The sequence below is a fragment of the Pelodiscus sinensis genome, chromosome 30 (assembly GCF_052426305.1).
Source record: "Pelodiscus sinensis isolate ZL-2025 chromosome 30, ASM5242630v1, whole genome shotgun sequence".
Taxonomy (NCBI): Eukaryota; Metazoa; Chordata; order Testudines; family Trionychidae; genus Pelodiscus; species Pelodiscus sinensis.
The window spans coordinates 16,874,774-16,894,845 of record NC_143081.1 but is presented as its reverse complement, the minus strand read 5'-3'; the positions used below and the strand labels follow the sequence as shown (position 1 = coordinate 16,894,845).

The following is a 20,072-nucleotide window of genomic DNA, read 5'->3' as shown; positions in this document are numbered from 1 at the left end:
GGTGGGGGCAGAGCCAGGGGTCATGGGATTCTCCCCTGCCCGCCCCAGTCACATCTGGGCTCAGCCCCTTTGTCACACACGGCAGCTTCCTCTACAGATTTTATTGGTAAGGCTGGGATTGGCTGTCAGTCACTCCGCTAGAGCCCCAGCCCTGTGGATATACAGCTGCTACAGCCCGACAGAGCCCAATGCATCAGCAGTACAGTCAGAGGCAAGAGCCTGGTACATTAGCAGTGCAGCCGAAGCCTGGTGGAGCCAGAGCCTGGCCCAGTGTTGTTACATCCGGAGCCTGGTGTGTCACTGGTACAGTCAGAGACAGGTCCATGGGCAGGACAGCTGGAACGCAGCAGCTACAGAGCTGGTAACTCAGACCCAGCCTGTTTCTGACAGGACCAGTTACACAGCCAATACAGGCAACATCTACTACATGCTCTGTCACCGTCAGAGCTTAGCCTTCTAGTGCCCAATACAGGCAGAGTGTTGACGGCCGTAATGCTACACCATCTGGAGTCCATAACACCCGGAGCCCACTACTTAACAGTGCCCATTACAAACCAGTACAGCTAGAGCTGGTTACATACAAAACTGCTACAGTCAGAGTCCATTACAAAGATCAGCCACCAGAGCCTGGTACAATCGTTGAAACCGACCCCAGACTAAAGCTGTTACAGTCAGGGGCTGGTACAACCAGGCCCTTTCCCAACTGGAACTCAAATCAGTCAGAACTGCTACAAGTGGGGCCTGCAACAGTTGGAGCCTATTACAGTCGGAGATCCCTGTGCTCAGAGCTTGGCACGGTCAGAACTGGGTCTGGTCGGAAAGGTGGTACAGCCAGAGGCCAGTTGAAAAAAAAAATCACATTCCTCCAAGCCTTCTCATACCACCACCAGCTCCACCCCCCTCCCGCAGCAGAGCAGTGCTCTGCCTGGGCCTTGCTCCAGCCCGCACGGCTCCTGCACGCACGCACACGCTGCTACACATCTAGGCAGGTTAGTGCACAATGCCCCGCCCCCTCGTGCCTGCACCCCCAGGGGAGACACCCCGAACTGTGGGAAATCACCAAGAAGGGACACGAAGTGGGGGCTGGGGAAGGCTTTGCAATGCATCCTGGGGAAGGGGGGGGGTCACATCAGGCCAGACTTGGGTTGGGGGCGTTCCCAGAAAAGGGGCATCCAGGACAGACGGACGTACAGAGGGAGAGTGTGGACGGACCCCCGAAGGGGCGGGGGCAGAAGTCAGGGTGATGAGCCCCTAGAATCTCTCCCCCTCCACTAGCGAAATGGGTGGGGAGGGCGGGGGGAGGAAGGGGGTGGGGCCCAGGGCCCGGGGGCTGGTTATTTGGTTTTTAAAGGGTTAACGCTGGTTTGCTGCCGTTTCTGGGGTCGGGGCCTCCTCGGTTTAGTACCGTTAGGGGGGGCGTCGTGTGGCCCCTGGGCCGGAGGGCATTGTGGGGTAGCAGGAAGTCCCGGTCAGAGGCGGGAGGCGTCTCCATCCCCGTCCCCTCCTCTGCTCAGCAGGAGACCTCCATGGTGTGGGCGGAGCCCTCGGCGGCTGGCGGCAGCGGCGGCTGGGAGCTGCCCGACTCGCTGCTCTGGGACAGGGTGCGCGAGTGGCTCCCCTCCCCCGAGGCTGCGCTGGACAGGGAGGCGGTGCGGGAGCGCGACAGGCGCGTCATGCAGGAGGAGGCCACTGCAGGGAGACAGAAGGGCGGAGTCAGATTAGCCCCGCCCACACCGCCAGCCACAGGCCCCACCCCCAATTTGTACTTGTGCGTCTCAACAAGCTGTGGAGTGTGGGGTGGGCTGGGGCACAGCCCAGCAATGCGGGAGGGAGGTCCCCATGCTCGGATGGGTGTGTGTGCAGGGGGAGCTGGTGCAGGGTGTGTGAGGTGCATGGGAGCAGTGCAGGCTGTGTGCGCGGGGGGGGGTCCCCATGCTCGGATGGGTATGTGTGCAGGGGGAGCTGGTGCAGGGTGTGTGAGGTGCATGGGGGCAGTGCAGGCTGTGTGTGGGGGGGAGCCCCATGCTCGGATGGGTATGTGTGCAAGGGGAGCTGGTGCAGGGTGTGTGAGGTGCATGGGGGGCAGTGCAGGCTGTGTGGGGGGGGATCCCCATGCTCGGATGGGTATGTGTGCAGGGGGAGCTGGTGCAGGGTGTGTGAGGTGCATGGGGGCAGTGCAGGCTGTGTGGGGGGGGGAGCCCCATGCTCGGATGGGTATGTGTGCAGGGGGAGCTGGTGCAGGGTGTGTGAGGTGCATGGGGGGCAGTGCAGGCTGTGTGCGCGGCGGGGGGGGGTCCCCATGCTCGGATGGGTGTGTGTGCAGGGGGGCAGTGCAGGCTGTGTGTGGGGGGGGGTCCCCATGCTCGGATGGGTGTGTGTGCAGGCGGAGCCGGTGCAGGCTGTGTGAGGTGCATGGGGGCAGTGCAGGCTGTGTGGGGGGGTAGCAGGGGAGGTACCTGACCCCATACTCAGTTTCCTGTCCAGGACGTAGGGGACTGAGAGAGACAGAGAGAGAGACATTTCAGGGACTGGCCCAGCTAGGGGGTGAGGGCAGGGCTGGGGGATCGGGACCCCCGTCGGCTACTCACTGTATCCCATGCCCTGCACGAAGTACTTGAAGGCCTCCGTCAGCTTCCCAGGCTGAGATGGGGCAAGAGAAAGATCAGACGCGCACCCTGCACCCGGGACCCCCCGGCCGCACCCCATGGCTGTGAGCCACGCTGCACCCCCAGCTCACAACCCTCCCTTACACACCCAGCTGGCCCCACAGCAGTGCTCACCCCATATATCCTGGCTGCACCCCCAGAGTACCCTCAGCTTTGCTGAGCCTCCCCCAGCACGTTTCCCCACCCCCTGTGCTACTCTGCACCCCACAATCCCTGCCCCCCTGCAGTGCCCTGGGCCCTCCTCCCAAAAGCTATTGGGAAAACAGCTCTCACCTGAGTCAGCTGGGGCTGCCCCCCGGAATCTGCCATCTGGAAAACAAAGCCAACCCTCAGTGAAAGGAGGGGCAACAGCTGGGCTGGCAGGGGCTGTGGGTCGGGAGTGAGGGGTGCCGGCAGGGCTGGCGGGGGGGGCCAGCACTCACCTTGAGGAAGGAGGTCTGCGTGGGGTCCAGTTTGGAATTACACTCCACCTGGGCGTGGGAGAGACAGGAAAGTTACAATGAGTTGAATGCGGGAACCGTGGAGCTGCTGGAAAGGTCGGTGGTTCCACGCAGGTGACAGGCGGCTCCCCAGGAGCCCACGTGTGCGGGGAGCCTGCGTGGGACCGGGCCGTCAACCCGGGAGCCTGCGTGGGACCGGGCCGTCAACCCAGGAGCCCACATGCGTGGGGAGCCTGCGTGGGACCGGGCCGTCAACCCGGGAGCCTGCGTGGGACCGGGCCGTCAACCCAGGAGCCCACATGCGTGGGGAGCCTGCGTGGGACCGGGCCGTCAACCCGGGAACCTGCGTGGGACCGGGCCGTCAACCCAGGAGCCCACATGGGACTGGGCCGTCAACCCAGGAGCCCACGTGTGCGGGGAGCCTGCGTGGGACCGGGCCGTTAACCCGGGAGCCTGCGTGGGACTGGGCCATTAACCCAGGAGCCCAGGGAGCCCGCGTGGGACCGGGCCGTTAACCCAGGCGCCCAGGCCCACTGGGTAACCGTGGTCACGTTCCACGTTCACACCCCTAGCGGGAGATGGGACAGAACTGTGTGGGGGGGGGAGGGACAGACACACCTGCCAGCCCCTCCACTGCCCAGGGCCCCCAGCTGGCTGTGCCCTGGGGAACCACACAGGCTGGGGTGACAAGTGCCGGATGAGCAGCCAGGAGCCAGGCTCCCCGGCAGCTGCAGCCCAACGAGCCAGGTGTGGAAAAGCCCGGGGCCCGGCTGGGGCTGCTCGCTCCCTGGCCCACCGGACAAAGGCCGAGGAGGGGCAGGAGAGGGCCTATGGGGCTCCTAGAGCCCTCAGGGACATGGCTGGGCCCCAGGAGCGGCCTGGCTGGGTCGGCCGTGGAGTCAAGCACCCGCTGGACGCTGTGTCCGTCTGTCCCTGGAATTAATCCTGCTGTGTGTGCAGGCCTGTCCGTCTGCCGTCGGGGCGGTCTCCCATCGTGGGGTGTGCCGAGGTCATGGGAGCGGCGTGGGTAATGCTGTGGCACGGAGGTTGTGTCAGGGGGCTGTGTGCTGTTATGGAAGGTATGTCCACGAGGTGTACCGGTAGTTGGAATTAGAAAGCCCAATTCGAACTACCTACTCCGTGCCGCGTGGAGCCGCGTGGAGCCGCGGGTACGGAGTCCGCACTAATGGGGATTTAAAAATGGCGGCGCCCGGCAAGATGCAAATGAAGCCTGGGATATTTAAATCCCAGGCTTCATTTGCAACTTCCAATGCCGACATTAACCACCCTAGTTCGAACTAGTGTAGACATACCCTAACTGCAGAGAGTGCTGCCGGGCTGTGTACTGGGTTCTGCTGTTGTGTTGTGACACAAGGGGCTCTGTGGAGGTGCGTGTTGGGTTGTGTTGCAGGGGGACGTTCTGGGGTTGTGTCACAAGGGGCGCCGTGGGGCTGTGTGCTGGGTTGTGTTGCAGGGGGACGTTCTGGGGTTGTGTCACAAGGGGCGCTGTGGGGCTGTGTGTTGGGTTGTGCTGCAGGGGGACGTTCTGGGGTTGTGACACAAGGGGCGCTGTGGGGCTGTGTGTTGGGTTGTGTTGCAGGGGGACGTTCTGGGGTTGTGTCACAAGGGGCGCTGTGGGGCTGTGTGTTGGGTTGTGTTGCAGGGGGACGTTCTGGGGTTGTGTCACAAGGGGCGCTGTGGGGCTGTGTGTTGGGTTGTGTTGCAGGGGGACGTTCTGGGGTTGCGACACAAGGGGCGCTGTGGGGCTGTGTGTTGGGTTGTGTTGCAGGGGGACGTTCTGGGGTTGTGTCACAAGGGGCGCTGTGGGGCTGTGTGTTGGGTTGTGTTGCAGGGGGACGTTCTGGGGTTGTGACACAAGGGGCGCTGTGGGGCTGTGTGTTGGGTTGTGTTGCAGGGGGACGTTCTGGGGTTGTGACACAAGGGGCTCTGTGGGGCTGTGTGTTGGGTTGTGTTGCAGGGGGACGTTCTGGGGTTGTGTCACAAGGGGCGCCGTGGGGCTGTGCGTTGGGTTGTGCTGCAGGGGGACGTTCTGGGGTTGTGTCACAAGGGGCGCCGTGGGGCTGTGTGTTGGGTTGTGTTGCAGGGGGACGTTCTGGGGTTGTGACACAAGGGGCGCCGTGGGGCTGTGTGTTGGGTTGTGTTGCAGGGGGACGTTCTGGGGTTGTGTCACAAGGGGCGCCGTGGGGCTGTGTGCTGGGTTGTGTTGCAGGGGGACGTTCTGGGGTTGTGTCACAAGGGGCGCCGTGGGGCTGTGTGCTGGGTTGTGTTGCAGGGGGACGTTCTGGGGTTGTGTCACAAGGGGCGCCGTGGGGCTGTGTGCTGGGTTGTGTTGCAGGGGGACGTTCTGGGGTTGTGTCACAAGGGGCGCCGTGGGGCTGTGTGTTGGGTTGTGTTGCAGGGGGACGTTCTGGGGTTGTGTCACAAGGGGCGCCGTGGGGCTGTGTGTTGGGTTGTGTTGCAGGGGGACGTTCTGGGGTTGTGTCACAAGGGGCGCCGTGGGGCTGTGTGTTGGGTTGTGTTGCAGGGGGACGTTCTGGGGTTGTGTCACAAGGGGCGCCGTGGGGCTGTGTGTTGGGTTGTGTTGCAGGGGGACGTTCTGGGGTTGTGTCACAAGGGGCGCCGTGGGGCTGTGTGTTGGGTTGTGTTGCAGGGGGACGTTCTGGGGTTGTGTCACAAGGGGCGCCGTGGGGCTGTGTGTTGGGTTGTGTTGCAGGGGGACGTTGTGGGGTTGTGTCACAAGGGGCGCCGTGGGGCTGTGTGTTGGGTTGTGTTGCAGGGGGACGTTCTGGGGTTGTGTCACAAGGGGCGCCGTGGGGCTGTGTGTTGGGTTGTGTTGCAGGGGGACGTTCTGGGGTTGTGTCACAAGGGGCGCCGTGGGGCTGTGCGTTGGGTTGTGTTGCAGGGGGACGTTCTGGGGTTGTGACACAAGGGGCGCCGTGGGGCTGTGCGTTGGGTTGTGTTGCAGGGGGACGTTCTGGGGTTGTGTCACAAGGGGCGCCGTGGGGCTGTGTGTTGGGTTGTGTTGCAGGGGGACGTTCTGGGGTTGTGTCACAAGGGGCGCCGTGGGGCTGTGTGTTGGGTTGTGTTGCAGGGGGACGTTCTGGGGTTGTGTCACAAGGGGCGCCGTGGGGCTGTGTGTTGGGTTGTGTTGCAGGGGGACGTTCTGGGGTTGTGTCACAAGGGGCGCTGTGGGGCTGTGTGTTGGGTTGTGTTGCAGGGGGACGTTCTGGGGTTGTGTCACAAGGGGCGCTGTGGGGCTGTGCGTTGGGTTGTGCTGCAGGGGGACGTTCTGGGGTTGTGTCACAAGGGGCGCCGTGGGGCTGTGTGTTGGGTTGTGTTGCAGGGGGACGTTCTGGGGTTGTGACACAAGGGGCGCTGTGGGGCTGTGTGTTGGGTTGTGTTGCAGGGGGACGTTCTGGGGTTGTGACACAAGGGGCGCTGTGGGGCTGTGTGTTGGGTTGTGTTGCAGGGGGACGTTGTGGGGTTGTGTCACAAGGGGCGCTGTGGGGCTGTGTGTTGGGTTGTGTTGCAGGGGGACGTTCTGGGGTTGTGTCACAAGGGGCGCCGTGGGGCTGTGTGTTGGGTTGTGTTGCAGGGGGACGTTCTGGGGTTGTGACACAAGGGGCGCTGTGGGGCTGTGTGTTGGGTTGTGTTGCAGGGGGACGTTCTGGGGTTGTGTCACAAGGGGCGCCGTGGGGCTGTGTGTTGGGTTGTGTTGCAGGGGGACGTTGTGGGGTTGTGTCACAAGGGGCGCCGTGGGGCTGTGTGTTGGGTTGTGTTGCAGGGGGACGTTCTGGGGTTGTGTCACAAGGGGCGCCGTGGGGCTGTGTGTTGGGTTGTGTTGCAGGGGGACGTTCTGGGGTTGTGTCACAAGGGGCGCCGTGGGGCTGTGTGTTGGGTTGTGTTGCAGGGGGACGTTCTGGGGTTGTGACACAAGGGGCGCCGTGGGGCTGTGTGTTGGGTTGTGTTGCAGGGGGACGTTCTGGGGTTGTGTCACAAGGGGCGCCGTGGGGCTGTGTGTTGGGTTGTGTTGCAGGGGGACGTTCTGGGGTTGTGTCACAAGGGGCGCCGTGGGGCTGTGTGTTGGGTTGTGTTGCAGGGGGACGTTCTGGGGTTGTGTCACAAGGGGCGCTGTGGGGCTGTGTGTTGGGTTGTGTTGCAGGGGGACGTTCTGGGGTTGTGTCACAAGGGGCGCTGTGGGGCTGTGCGTTGGGTTGTGCTGCAGGGGGACGTTCTGGGGTTGTGTCACAAGGGGCGCCGTGGGGCTGTGTGTTGGGTTGTGTTGCAGGGGGACGTTCTGGGGTTGTGACACAAGGGGCGCTGTGGGGCTGTGTGTTGGGTTGTGTTGCAGGGGGACGTTCTGGGGTTGTGTCACAAGGGGCGCTGTGGGGCTGTGTGTTGGGTTGTGTTGCAGGGGGACGTTCTGGGGTTGTGACACAAGGGGCTCTGTGGGGCTGTGTGTTGGGTTGTGTTGCAGGGCGACGTTCTGGGGTTGTGTCACAAGGGGCGCTGTGGGGCTGTGTGTTGGGTTGTGTTGCAGGGGGACGTTCTGGGGTTGTGACACAAGGGGCGCTGTGGGGCTGTGTGTTGGGTTGTGTTGCAGGGGGACGTTCTGGGGTTGTGACACAAGGGGCGCTGTGGGGCTGTGTGTTGGGTTGTGTTGCAGGGGGACGTTCTGGGGTTGTGACACAAGGGGCGCTGTGGGGCTGTGTGTTGGGTTGTGTTGCAGGGGGACGTTCTGGGGTTGTGTCACAAGGGGCGCTGTGGGGCTGTGTGTTGGGTTGTGTTGCAGGGGGACGTTCTGGGGTTGTGACACAAGGGGCGCTGTGGGGCTGTGTGTTGGGTTGTGTTGCAGGGGGACGTTCTGGGGTTGTGACACAAGGGGCGCTGTGGGGCTGTGTGTTGGGTTGTGTTGCAGGGGGACGTTCTGGGGTTGTGTCACAAGGGGCGCTGTGGGGCTGTGTGTTGGTTGCATAGTTGTGCGGTGTGTGGTTTGTTGCGTTACTCACCACAGCATCTTCGTGGGGCGCCTGGTCTCCCACCACCAGCATGACGGGGCACCTGTGGGGTAAGAGGGAGGGGTAGATGGAGCCAACCCCTCTGCCCCTCAAACCGGGTCAGGGCCGAGCAAGGGGGTAGAAGGGATTAGGGGGCTCAGTGCTGGGTGTTCTGGGGAGAGGTCCTACCCCAACTGGGTGAGGCTGGATACTTGGGGCAGGGACACAAGGCTGCTGGGGGTTCTTGTGGGGCACCCTCAGGGGTGTTCCCAGGGTCTCTGGGGATTTTGAGGCCCCCAAGGGGCTGGGCTCAGGGTATCGGGGGGTCGTGGGGTACCCAGGGGCTGGGCTCAGGGTATCGGGGGGTCGTGGGGTACCCAGGGGCTGGGCTCAGGGTATCGGGGGGTTGTGGGGAACCCAGGGGCTGGGCTCAGGGTATCGGGGGGTCGTGGGGTACCCAGGGGCTGGGCTCAGGGTATTGGGGGGTCGTGGGGTACCCAGGGGCTGGGCTCAGGGTATCGGGGGGTCGTGGGGTACCCAGGGGCTGGGCTCAGGGTATCGGAGGGTCGTGGGGAACCCAGGGGCTGGGCTCAGGGTATTGGGGGGTCGTGGGGAACCCAGGGGCTGGGCTCAGGGTTTCGGGGGGTCGTGGGGTACCCAGGGGCTGGGCTCAGGGTATCGGGGGGTCGTGGGGAACCCAGGGGCTGGGCTCAGGGTATCGGGGGGTCGTGGGGTACCCAGGGGCTGGGCTCAGGGTATCGGGGGGTCGTGGGGTACCCAGGGGCTGGGCTCAGGGTATTGGGGGGTCGTGGGGTACCCAGGGGCTGGGCTCAGGGTTTCGGGGGGTCGTGGGGTACCCAGGAGCTGGGCTCACTTACTTCAAGGTGACGTCTCCCCCGCGTTCAAAGTTCAGGTCCCGACGGCTGAGGAGGGAAAATGGGGGGGCTGAGAACTGCCATGTCCCCCTCCCCCCCACCCAACCCCAGCCCCAGGTAGCATTAAACCTGCCGAGGCTCTGAGCTACATCAAGGTTAAGAGGCCCCAAAACCTCACCGCGGTCGCCTCTGTCCCATGAGCCTTTGCGGTAACTCCAGCCCCGGGCACACTGGCCCCATGGCTAAGCCCCCTCCACCCCCCCTCGGCACCCCACTCAATCCATTCCAACTCTCCCTCCAACCCCGCCCCACCCACACCAGCCCCACCTGTTGTAGCTGCTCCAGTACAGCTGGATGTTGCTGAGGTTCGGGGCTCCGGCGAGTGCCTGCCTGTGCTGCTGGACCACCTCCGTGCAGCCCGACAGCTCCTCCTGCGGACCGGGCGTTACTGAGCAATATGGCCCTGCTGACCTGCCCCCTGCCCTGCCCTTCTCCCACAGTGCCCGCCCTGTAGCCCGACAGCGCCTCTTGCGGACCAGACGTTACTGAGCAGTATGGCCCTGCTGACCTGCCCTGCCCTTCTCCCACAGTGCCCGCCCTGCAGCCTGACAGCGCCTCCTGCGGACCGGGCGTTACTGAGCAATATGGCCCTGCTGACCTGCCCTTCTCCCACAGTGCCCGCCCTGCAGCCTGACAGCGCCTTCTGCGGACCGGGCGTTACTGAGCAATATGGCCCTGCTGACCTGCCCTTCTCCCACAGTGCCCGCCCTGCAGCCTGACAGCGCCTCCTGCGGACCAGACGTTACTGAGCAGTATGGCCCTGCTGACCTGACCTGCCCTTCTCCCACAGTGCCCGCCCTGCAGCCTGACAGCGCCTCCTGCGGACCGGGCGTTACTGAGCAATATGGCCCTGCTGACCTGCCCTTCTCCCACAGTGCCCGCCCTGCAGCCTGACAGCGCCTCCTGCGGACCGGGCGTTACTGAGCAATATGGCCCTGCTGACCTGCCCTGCCCTTCTCCCACAGTGCCCGCCCTGCAGCCTGACAGTGCCTCCTGCGGACCGGGCGTTACTGAGCAATATGCCCCTGATGACCTGCCCCCTGCCCTGCCCTTCCTCCCACAGTGCCCGCCCTGTAGCCCGACAGCGCCTCCTGCGGACCGGGCGTTACTGAGCAATATGGCCCTGATGACCTGCCCCCTGCCATGCCCTTCTGCCACAGTGCCCACCCTGCAGCCTGACAGCGCCTCCTGCGGACCGGGCGTTACTGAGCAATATGGCCCTGATGACCTGCCCCCTGCCATGCCCTTCCTCTCACAGTGCCCGCCCTGCAGCCCGACAGTGCCTCCTGGGAGCTGGGTGTTACTGAGCAGTCTGGCCCTGATGACCTGCCCCCTGCCATGCCCTTCCTCTCACAGTGCCCACCCTGCAGCCTGACAGCGCCTCCTGCGGACCAGGCGTTACTGAGCAATATGGCCCTGCTGACCTGCCCCCTGCCATGCCCTTCTCCCACAGTGCCCGCCCTGCAGCCCGACAGCGCCTCCTGGGAGCTGGGTGTTACTGAGCAATATGGCCCTGCTGACCTGCCCCCTGCCATGCCCTTCCTCTCACAGTGCCTGCCCTGCAGCCCGACAGCGCCTCCTGCGGACCGGGCGTTACTGAGCAATATGGCCCTGCTGACCTGCCCCCTGCCATGCCCTTCCTCTCACAGTGCCCGCCCTGCAGCCCGACAGCGCCTCCTGCGGACCGGGCGTTACTGAGCAATATGGCCCTGCTGACCTGCCCCCTGCCATGCCCTTCCTCTCACAGTGCCCGCCCTGCAGCCCGACAGCGCCTCCTGGGAGCTGGGTGTTACTGAGCAGTCTGGCCCAAGCTGGCCCGGCATTTCCACCTCCCCGGGAAGGACCCCAGGAAGCAGTGGAACCCACCCACAGCCCCTCAGGGGAGACCTAGAGCACCCCCTCACCTGGCTGAAGAGATGGGCCAGGATCATCTCGGGCACGGAGGAGGTCAGGCCGCTGAGCTGGGGGCAGAATGCAGAGGGTGAGATAGGCACCCGGGGGGGGGGGGGGGGGGGGGGACAGAGATCTTAGGCCAGATATTTCCTGTCATCTTCCCAGTTGTGCATGATCTCCACCCCACGCATCCCCTCCCCACACCCCATCCTGCCCCCTCCTCTGCCATCCTGCCCCATACATTCCCTCCCCACACCCCATCCTGCCCCCTCCTCTGCCACCCTGCCCCATACATTCCCTCCCCACACCCCATCCTGCCCCCTCCTCTGCCACCCTGCCCCACGCATCCCCTCCCCACACCCCCATCCTGCCCCCTCCTCTGCCACCCTGCCCCACGCATCCCCTCCCCACACCCCCATCCTGCCCCCTCCTCTGCCACCCTGCCCCACGCATCCCCTCCCCACACCCCCATCCTGCCCCCTCCTCTGCCACCCTGCCCCACGCATCCCCTCCCCACACCCCCATCCTGCCCCCTCCTCTGCCACCCTGCCCCACGCATCCCCTCCCCACACCCCCATCCTGCCCCCTCCTCTACCACCCTGCCCCATACATTCCCTCCCCACAACCCACCCCTCCCCACTCCCATCCCATCCCCTCCCCACTCCCACCCTATGCATCCCCTCCTCTCCCCGTGCCCCCACCCCGTCCCTGCTGCCCACCCTTTCCCCTTCCCACTCCACCCCACGCATCCCCTCCTCAGGCCCCCCACCCCATCCCGCTCCTTTCCACTCCCACCCCGGCCCATGAATCCCCTCCTCACGCCCCCGCCCCACGCATCCCCTCCCCACACCATACCTTGTGAGCCGCCCAGTCCATCCACCCCTTGGCATTGGGGTCCATGTTGATCAAAACCAGGCCCTCCACAGTGTCAGGGTGAGAGAGCTGGGGGGGGGGGGGGGGCGAGAAAAGAGGAGTGAACCCAGCCCCCAATGCCCCTGCCAGCCCAGCTGGGCTCCCCCAATGCCCCTCAATCCTGCCCCCCCAGCCCCTGCCAGCCCAGCCCTGCCAGTGCCCCTCACCCCCGCCCCCCCACCCATGCCGGTGCCCCTCACCCCCGACCCACAGCCCCAGCCCCCCCCCCCAGCCCTGCCGGTGCCCCTCAGCCCTGACCCGCAGCCCCCGCCCCCCCCAGCCCTGCCGGTGCCCCTCAGCCCCAACCCGCAGCCCCCGCCCCCCCCCCGGTGCCCCTCACCCCTGACACACAGCCCCCGCCCCCCCCGGTGCCCCTCACCCCTGACACACAGCCCCCGCCCCCCCAGTGCCCCTCACCCCCAAGCCGCTGCCCCCTGGCCTGCGCTACTCACACTGTAGCGGGCAAGCACGTAGGCGCCGGCTCCCACTCCGATGCCGATGATGCTGGTGAAGCTGAGGAAGGAAGCAGGGGGTTTGTTCTGGGGCACAGGGGCCTGGCGCAGGCGGAGGGAGGCGGGTGCTGGCCTTGGCCGGGAGACATCGCCGGGGTGGAAGACTGGGCCAGGGCTGGGCCGTGACCTGGTGTGGCCGGCGGCTCCGAGCCCAGACAAGGGGTGGCTGCTGGCCGGACTGTCCTAGAGCTGGTCCCCACAGGAGGCCTCGAGGCCCCGACACTGCCGGTTGCAGCTGAATCCCCGCTCCGGGAATGGAGCCTCAGGGCGGTCCTAGCAGGCGCGGAGGCTGGGAACAGGAAGCTGAACATGCTGCCCCCGACTAGGCCAACGCTGCTGAGTTTGCCAGGGCTCTGCGGGCTGGGCTGGCACCAGCGAGCCTGCCAAGGAGGGTCTGGCAATGGGGGATTTTTCAGTGGCATTTTTAAGAGGCCTGCGTGCCTCAGTTTCCCCTACATGGCCACACAGGGGTACAGGGCATCATATCTGCAATAGGCCACATCTAGACACACAGAGTGAACCAGCGTGGCCATGCCCCCTGCCCCGAGCTCTCCTGCCCCGGGGAGGATGGAGCAGGGGCACTTGCTGGGTCCATCTGTCCCCGCCCCCCCACTCACTTCAGGTACTGCAGGATGCAGGGGATCATGTCAGCCAGCTGGTCCAGCGACGGGTACTGGTACCTGCAGGGAGAGGGCAGGTCAGCAGGGGGCACCCCACGGGGAACGCCGAAGGCAAGGGAGAGATGGGGTGTACGGGGAGCTCACCCCACGGGGAACACGGGGGCACCCTCCTCCATGCCGGGAGCGTCCACATGAACCACAACAAAGTTCTTGACGATCTCCTGCATGTCCTCGAAGCGGAAGAGCGTCTGGAAGCAGGACTGGTCTGGGGCAGCGGGAGAGATGGTGTCAGAGCAGCAGGGAGTGCAGGAAGGGGAGCAGGGGGTGCTGGCTGCAGGGGGGGCGCAGGAGGAGCTGGCTGCGGGGGGGGCACAGGAGGAGCTGGCTGCGGGGGGGAGGTGGGGGGACACAGGAGGAGCTGGCTGCAGGGGGGGAGGGGGCGCAGGAGGAGCTGGCTGCGGGGGGAGGTGGGGGGGCGCAGGAGGAGCTGGCTGCGGGGGGGAGGTGGGGGGCGCAGGAGGAGCTGGCTGCGGGGGGAGGTGGGGGGACGCAGGAGGAGCTGGCTGCAGGGGGGGAGGGGGCGCAGGAGGAGCTGGCTGCGGGGGGGGAGGTGGGGGGACGCAGGAGGAGCTGGCTGCAGGGAAGGGAGGGGGCGCAGGAGGAGCTGGCTGGGGGGAGGTGGGGGGAGGCAGGAGGAGCTGGCTGCAGGGGGGCGCAGGAGGAGCTGGCTGCAGGGGGGAGGTGGGGGGCGCAGGAGGAGCTGGCTGCGGGGGGGAGGTGGGGGGGCGCAGGAGGAGCTGGCTGCGGGGGGGAGGTGGGGGGCGCAGGAGGAGCTGGCTGCGGGGGGGAGGGGGGCGCAGGAGGAGCTGGCTGCGGGGGGGGGAGGTGGGGGGCGCAGGAGGAGCTGGCTGCGGGGGGGGAGGGGGCGCAGGAGGAGCTGGCTGCAGGGGGGGAGGGGGCGCAGGAGGAGCTGGCTGCGGGGGGGATGTGGGGGGGCGCAGGAGGAGCTGGCTGGGGGTCGGCTCCCTGCAGCCCAACTCACGGTTCAGCCCCACGTCGTGGTAGGTCAGGATGGCCGGGCGCTTGGGCTTCGGGCTGCCGTGCACGGTGAAGGTGACTTGTCCGTAGGGCGTCTCCACCGAGTGCTTCTGCCAGAGAGACAGGGCCTGTGAGGGACCTGGGGGGCTGCCCCACGGCTGGTGCTGCCGCCGAGTGCGGGCTCCCTGCTGTCCAGCGGGGCTGCTGCCCGGGGCTCCCGCTCCACGGCCCACACGCGGCTGGTTCGAATCCTGACTCGTGCTGGCCCCATGCTTGGACGCTGCCAGTCGGCGTCATGCCAGGGAGGCCCGAGTTCCCTGGAAGATGGGAGGCCACCGAAGGGACCCTCCTGGGGACCTGCCAGGGCTGGGCCAAGGATGGTCTGAACCTGGCGCCTCTCCCGGCCTGAGCCCAGCTCCAATCCAGCTCCGGCTGGAACCTGGGGGGGCTCCCTGCGTCCCCCAGCCAGTACCCGCCCCCCTGCCTAGGTGCGGCTGCAAGGAGAGAACTGGGGGAGTCCTCTCTCCTTGCAGTAACACCGGAGCTCCCCACCCAGCCCCACACCCCCTGCCAGAGTCTGCATACCCTGAGCCCCCCAACCCCACCCCCAAACCTGCACCCTCAGCCAGAGTCTGTACACTCCCAACCCTGCCCCCCACCCCACCGCGCCAGCCCTGAGCCGGCACCGCCAGCCGGAGTCTGCCCCCCCACCGTCTGCTCCAGCCCCTCGGCCCCCTCCCGTATGCATATTGTATGTGCTTAATATGGATGGGCTGTGTCGCACGTCACCTCCGTGTCGCTGCACCCAGCAACGTTCACTCCACTCGGGGGTGGGAGCAATTAGAGGGACACTGGCCACTGGAGGTCAGAACACAGGAGCCAGGACTCCTGGGTTTTCTCCATAGCTCTGGGAGGGGAGCGGGGTCTAGTGGTTAGAGCACAGGGAGCCAGGACTCCTGGGTTCTCTCCCAGCACAGTGTGTGGAGCTCAGGGGCAGGAGGCCTGCAGATGCTCAGGGAGGAGTCCAGCTACTAACAGCTCAGCTGCCTACAAGGGGGGGCAGGTGTGGGGGGGGGGGCGTAGGGGGATAGACAGGGGCTGGGGGCAGCAGTGGGGGCCCCTCCCCACAACATGCCCTGTGCCTCTGACCTTGCCCGGGTCCGGCTGCGTGGGGGTCACCAGCAGTGGCTTTTCCTCCGTGATCTGCACCTCGTGGAGCTCGGTCATGGCTGCGCTTGGAGGGGAAGGGGGGGGGGGGTCAGAGCAGGACACAGAGACACCTACCAGCACTACTGCTCCCCTACCCAGACACATGAATCTCCCCCCGATTCAGTCCCCCAGGGCCACCCCCAACAGAGGCCCCCCCCTCGAGCTGCCTTCTGACATGCAGACCCTCCAGAGCTGTCCCCCAACACGGAAGACCCCCCGAGCCACCTCCCCACACACAAGGAGGGCTGGGGCCCAGGCCATGTGCACAAGGGGGTACAAACACCCCCATTCGCTGTCTCAAGCACCCCTGCACTGTCCTGTCTCTGAGGGGGCTGGGCTGCGACGAAGGGGGATTGTCAGGGCCTCACTGTGTGCCTCAGTTTCCCCTTGATGCTTGCGGTGGCCCAGCAGGGGAAGGACTGTGCTTTCAGGAAGGGCTCAAACAGTGTGTCTCAAGCTTTTTTTTAATAAAGTACCCCTATTTCAAAAAACCACACAACCACACCAAGAGCAAGCACCCCCGGTATCTACAGTTTTCAGACACGCAAGTTTTTTTTCTACCATTGCAACACATTTGTTTAAACAACTTAATTGTAGCTGGGCGGGCGATGAAATTTTTGGGTGTAAAAAGTACAAAAATAATAAAGTGCTGTAAAACTTAAAACAAACATTCAGTTGTCTCCAAGTATCGGAAGGGTAGCCGTTTTAGTTTGAATCTGCAACAACCACAAGTCCTGTGCCACCTTATCGACTGAGGGTATGTTTACACTGCAGCACTATTTCCAATTACCTTAATTGAAATAGTTCATTCGAATTAAGGTAATTCGAAATAACGCATCTAGACACAAAAACTATTTCGAAATAGCGAGTCCACACTGAGCGGACCCTGAACCGCGGTTAAGGTTGGCCGGACCCAGTGCCGGCAGGGCATCAGGTTGGGACTTAGCGTGTGGGGCTGCTGCCTGAGGCTAACTGAGCTCCGTGCTTAAAGGGACCTGACCCCCACCCTGGACAGACAGTTCTCAGGGTTCCCCGCTTGCTTGTCTACCTCGATGAGGGACAGCAAAGCAATCCTGTCTTGGAGTGCCCTGAGCGCCCGCACTCGGGACACCACAGCACTCGGCCACATGGAGCCAGAGCTGCCCCTGGGCATCCCAGGGCATCTCGTGGGGTCGTTGCCATCAGCCCGGCTGCACTTGCTGCAGGCTGCCATCTGGGGATCCATCGGGGGGCTGTCAGGATCCAGGACACCCTGAGGGAGAGCGTCCACCCCAAGGAGCCTTCAGAGCCTCCCTGGTCCTCCCCACTGGGGTCTCGTGCCCCATTCCTCCCTCACGTCCTCCCACTGACCCCTCCCTAGCCCCCCTTCCTGATGTCAAATAAGAGACACGTATGTTCAAAAATAGAAACTGGGTTTATTGAACAAAACTGGGGGGGGGGATGAACCTCTGGGGAGACTGGGAAAAGGAGGTGGGGGAGGGGAAGAGAGAGGGTGGGAGAGGGGAGGGGGAGACCTGGGAGGAGGGAGCTGGAAGGGGGAAGCAAGGGGAAGAAGGGGGAGGGGAAGCTCAGGACCCAGGATTGGGGGTCTCCCCAGATCAACCTGACTTTCATGCAAACCTGCTCCTGGGTTCGCATGTGGCCTTTGGTGGCCAGGCTGGCAGCTATCCTGCCATAGACGGGCATGTTCCTCCGTCTAGGGCGGAGCTCATGGACATTGGGGGCATCCCCCCAAACCTGAATAAGGCCCATGATCCCCACCCTGGACCAGGAAGGCCCCCGCCTTCTCCAGCCCGTCAGGCTCCTGGGAGCTGGCAGACTGCTCCTGGGGAGCGGTGGAGGGCTGGCTGCCAGGGGCTTGCTGGCTCATGTTTTGGGGTCCCTGGGCCCCGTTGGCCACTGCTGGCTCTGGCACAGGCCCTGTGGCCAGGGTCTACCCCTTGAATGTCTCCGGGGCTGGGGGAGAGGAGAGGAAGTTTTCCTGGCTGTGCCCAGAGTGGGTGCCAGGGCTCCCTGGGAAGGCTGGAGGCCCCTCCACAGCGCTGCGTTCCAAATAGCTATTTCCAATTTGGCGTTACCCCTCGTACAATGAGGTTTACCTACTTCGAATAAGGGCTCCGCTAGTTTGAATTTATCCGAGAGAGCGGTTTGGCTGTGCAGACGCGATTCCAGTGAATCCGAACTCACGGCTGTTATTTGGAATTAACTCTGTAGTGTAGACAGACCCTAGCGGATCGATCGGCGCATGCGCTGTCGTGGGCAAAGGCCCACTTCGTCAGATGCAGGCAGTGGGGCTTTGCCCACGGAAGCGCATGCTCCAATCAGTCTGTTAGCCTCTGAGGTGCCACCCTTGTCTCCAAGTTTCAGTTGTTGATGTGTGCCCCAGACTCCTCTGCAGAGGCACCAGGGCTGAGAAGCACCCGGCTAAGACAGGCCTGGCTAGGGACAGCAGGGCCCTGAGCAAAGGTGGGAGCTGGGGGGCAGGGGGATGCTGAGCTGGGAAGGGACAAGGGGCCCCAGGGACACCCCGGCAGCCAGATAATAGACAGCCTGGGCTGGGCTCCAGGCCGACCCAACGCCGCGTCCGCGTCGCGTGGCTGCCCTCAGGGCGTCCCGGTGACTAACCCACCCGCGGCTTTGGGTGTCACTTCAAATCCCGCCAGGGCAAGGGCACCTAGCCTGGGACCCCTGGGGGTCAGGCCCCAGAAAAGGGGCTGCGGCATCAAGCGTGGGGACACAAGCTTGGGGGAGGGAGGCAGGAGGTGGGGGAGCATCAGTTGAATGCCAGGTAGGGAATTGGGGGGGCGTTGGGGATCAGGCAGGAGGCTGGGAGGGGGCACTGGACGGATCAAGGGGGTAAGTGGGAGGGCGAGAGGGGGTACTGGAGGGATCAGGGGTTTGGCGGGGGGGGCACTGGAGGGATCAAGGGGGTAAGTGGGAGGGCGAGAGGGGGTACTGGAGGGATCGGGGGTTTGGCGGGGGGGGCACTGGAGGGATCAAGGGGGTAAGTGGGAGGGCGGGAGGGGGCACTGGAGGGATCAAGGGGGTAAGTGGGAGGGCAGGAGGGGGTACTGGAGGGATCGGGGGTTTGGCGGGGGGGCACTGGAGGATCAAGGGGGTAAGTGGGAGGGCGAGAGGGGGTACTGGAGGATCAAGGGGGTAAGTGGGAGGGCGGGAGGGGGCACTGGAGGGATCAAGGGGGTAAGTGGGAGGGCAGGAGGGGGTACTGGAGGGATCGGGGGTTTGGCGGGGGGCACTGGAGGGATCAAGGGGGTAAGTGGGAGGGCGGGAGGGGGTACTGGAGGGATCGGGGGTTTGGCGGGGGGGCACTGTGTGCCTCAGTTTCCCTGGGTGCTGCACCAATCCCTAGCTGGGGATGGGGATTTCGGGGTGCCAGCCTCCCTCACGTACACAATGGCTGATGCTTTGTGTAACCTGAGCCTGGGCGGGGTGTGACCAGGTGGGGAAGCAGGAGAGAGGCGGGAGGAAGAGCGGGGGGGGGGGCGGGAGCTGCCAACAGGAGCTGGACGCGGGTCAGCCTGGGCTGGTTTGGGGAGCAAAACCAGTGTGGGCTGCCCTGGCTGCTGCGCGGGGTCCCTGCTCTCCCTGCCGGCTGGGATCACTCTGGCTGCAGGGGGGCAGGGACCGGGGGCTCCCCCAGAGACAAAGGGGCACTGGAGGAAGCAGGAGGGGGCAGGGATCCGGGAGGCCCACGGGGTCTGTTCCCAGGGCACTTGGGGGGCTGGGATCCAGCGAACGGCTCAGCCCTGTCCGGACCCCCCGGGACGCTGGGATGGGCCACCCGCGCCCCCTCCCCTCGCCCGAACCCAGGGGACCTCACCGGGTCCTGCCCAGAGGGAACCCAGGAGCCCCCGCCGCGCCCTCCAGCCAGACCCAGGCGTCCGGGCCCCGAGCCCGGGGGCTTTTCCGCTTGACATTTTGGGAGGCGCAGCTCACAGGAGGTGCGGAGAAGAGCGGGGGGGGGGGGGGTGTCCGACAGAGGGACATAGAGAGCTGCCCCCCCCGCCACTGCGCGCCCCCCCTTCGAACCCCCGCCAGGTCCTACTAACCCCCGCCCCCCTTCGGATCCGCCGCCGCTGCGCCCCCCCCCTCGGTCCCCTCCCGGCAATACCTGTCCCCCTCCTTTACCCCCGCCGCTGCGCGCCCCCCCCGCCGCTGCGCGCCCCCCCGCCGCTGCGCGCCCCTCCGAACCCCCCCGCCGCTGCGCGTTCCCCCCCCCCCCGCCGCTGCGCGCCCCTTCAGACCCCTCCCGCCGCTGCGCCCCCCTTTGAACCCCCTCCCCGCCGCTGCGCGCTCCCCTTCGGACTCCCCCCGCTAGGTCCTATTCACCCTGGCTCCCCTCCCATTGCCCCTCCGCCTGCCTGGCCCCCCCAACCCAGCATCAGTCCCCCCCAGACACCCACCTACCTGCTCTGTCCGCGTCCGGCTCCGCTTGCGCCTCCCCCGTCCCTCCACCTTCACTTGCCTTTGAGTGACTCTGTCTGCGCCCCCCCCCCCCCCCGCCAATCCCAGTGCCTGGGGGGAGGGGTGGGGACAGAGGAGGGAGGGGCGAAGGGGGACGGGAAGCAGCTGAGCGTGGGGGAGGGGTTGGGGAGGGGCCAGAAGAGGGGGAGGGAGCTGTGAGGGGACAGGGAGGGGGCAGAGTGGGGGAGGGGCCTGAGGAGGAGGAGGAGGCAGAGTGGGGAGGGATTGTGTGGGGACATGGGAAGCAGAGGGAGGGGGCGAGTAGGGGGAAGGGCAGAAAGGGGGGGGCAGAGTGGGGGAAGGGCAGAAAGGGAGGGGCAGAGTGGGGGAAGGGCAGAAAGGGG

At 65.4% G+C, this 20,072-nt stretch overlaps 1 protein-coding gene across 4 annotated transcripts; it reads right to left on the bottom strand.

Annotated features, from left to right (window-relative positions):
- Nucleotides 1-86: 86 nt before the first annotated feature.
- On the bottom strand, nucleotides 87-19,832 carry NDRG2 (NDRG family member 2). 4 transcript variants are annotated; one of them, XM_089774222.1, is made up of 16 exons: nucleotides 19,672-19,832; nucleotides 15,184-15,263; nucleotides 14,039-14,144; nucleotides 13,141-13,261; nucleotides 12,994-13,056; nucleotides 12,317-12,377; nucleotides 11,808-11,894; nucleotides 10,964-11,020; nucleotides 9,327-9,430; nucleotides 9,003-9,047; nucleotides 8,137-8,188; nucleotides 3,089-3,136; nucleotides 2,940-2,975; nucleotides 2,589-2,640; nucleotides 2,462-2,495; nucleotides 87-1,689 (listed from the first exon to the last, which is right to left on the bottom strand). In XM_089774222.1, exons 2-16 carry the CDS (start codon nucleotides 15,259-15,261, stop codon nucleotides 1,470-1,472), a joined length of 1,164 nt encoding a protein of 387 aa, XP_089630348.1. In that variant the 5' UTR covers nucleotides 15,262-15,263; nucleotides 19,672-19,832; the 3' UTR covers nucleotides 87-1,469. The 4 variants fall into 4 exon arrangements, with proteins under 4 accessions (XP_089630348.1, XP_089630350.1, XP_089630349.1 ...); XM_089774224.1 differs by having other exon boundaries at nucleotides 2,469-2,495; XM_089774223.1 differs by having other exon boundaries at nucleotides 15,184-15,268; nucleotides 19,672-19,822.
- Between the last annotated feature and the right edge of the window lie 240 nt (nucleotides 19,833-20,072).

What these genes read in the sequence shown, in the direction of transcription:
- NDRG2 (XM_089774222.1), bottom strand. Translation starts at nt 15,261, where the DNA reads ATGACCGAGCTCCACGAGGTGCAGATCACGGAGGAAAAGCCACTGCTG. An exon ending in TGCATCCTGCAGTACCTGAA is followed by an intron (nt 12,378 to 12,993) that starts GTGAGTGGGGGG and finishes TTCCTTCCTCAG; the next exon opens with CTTCACCAGCATCATCGGCA. An exon ending in TACTGGAGCAGCTACAACAG is followed by an intron (nt 9,048 to 9,326) that starts GTGGGGCTGGTG and finishes TTCCCTCCTCAG; the next exon opens with CCGTCGGGACCTGAACTTTG.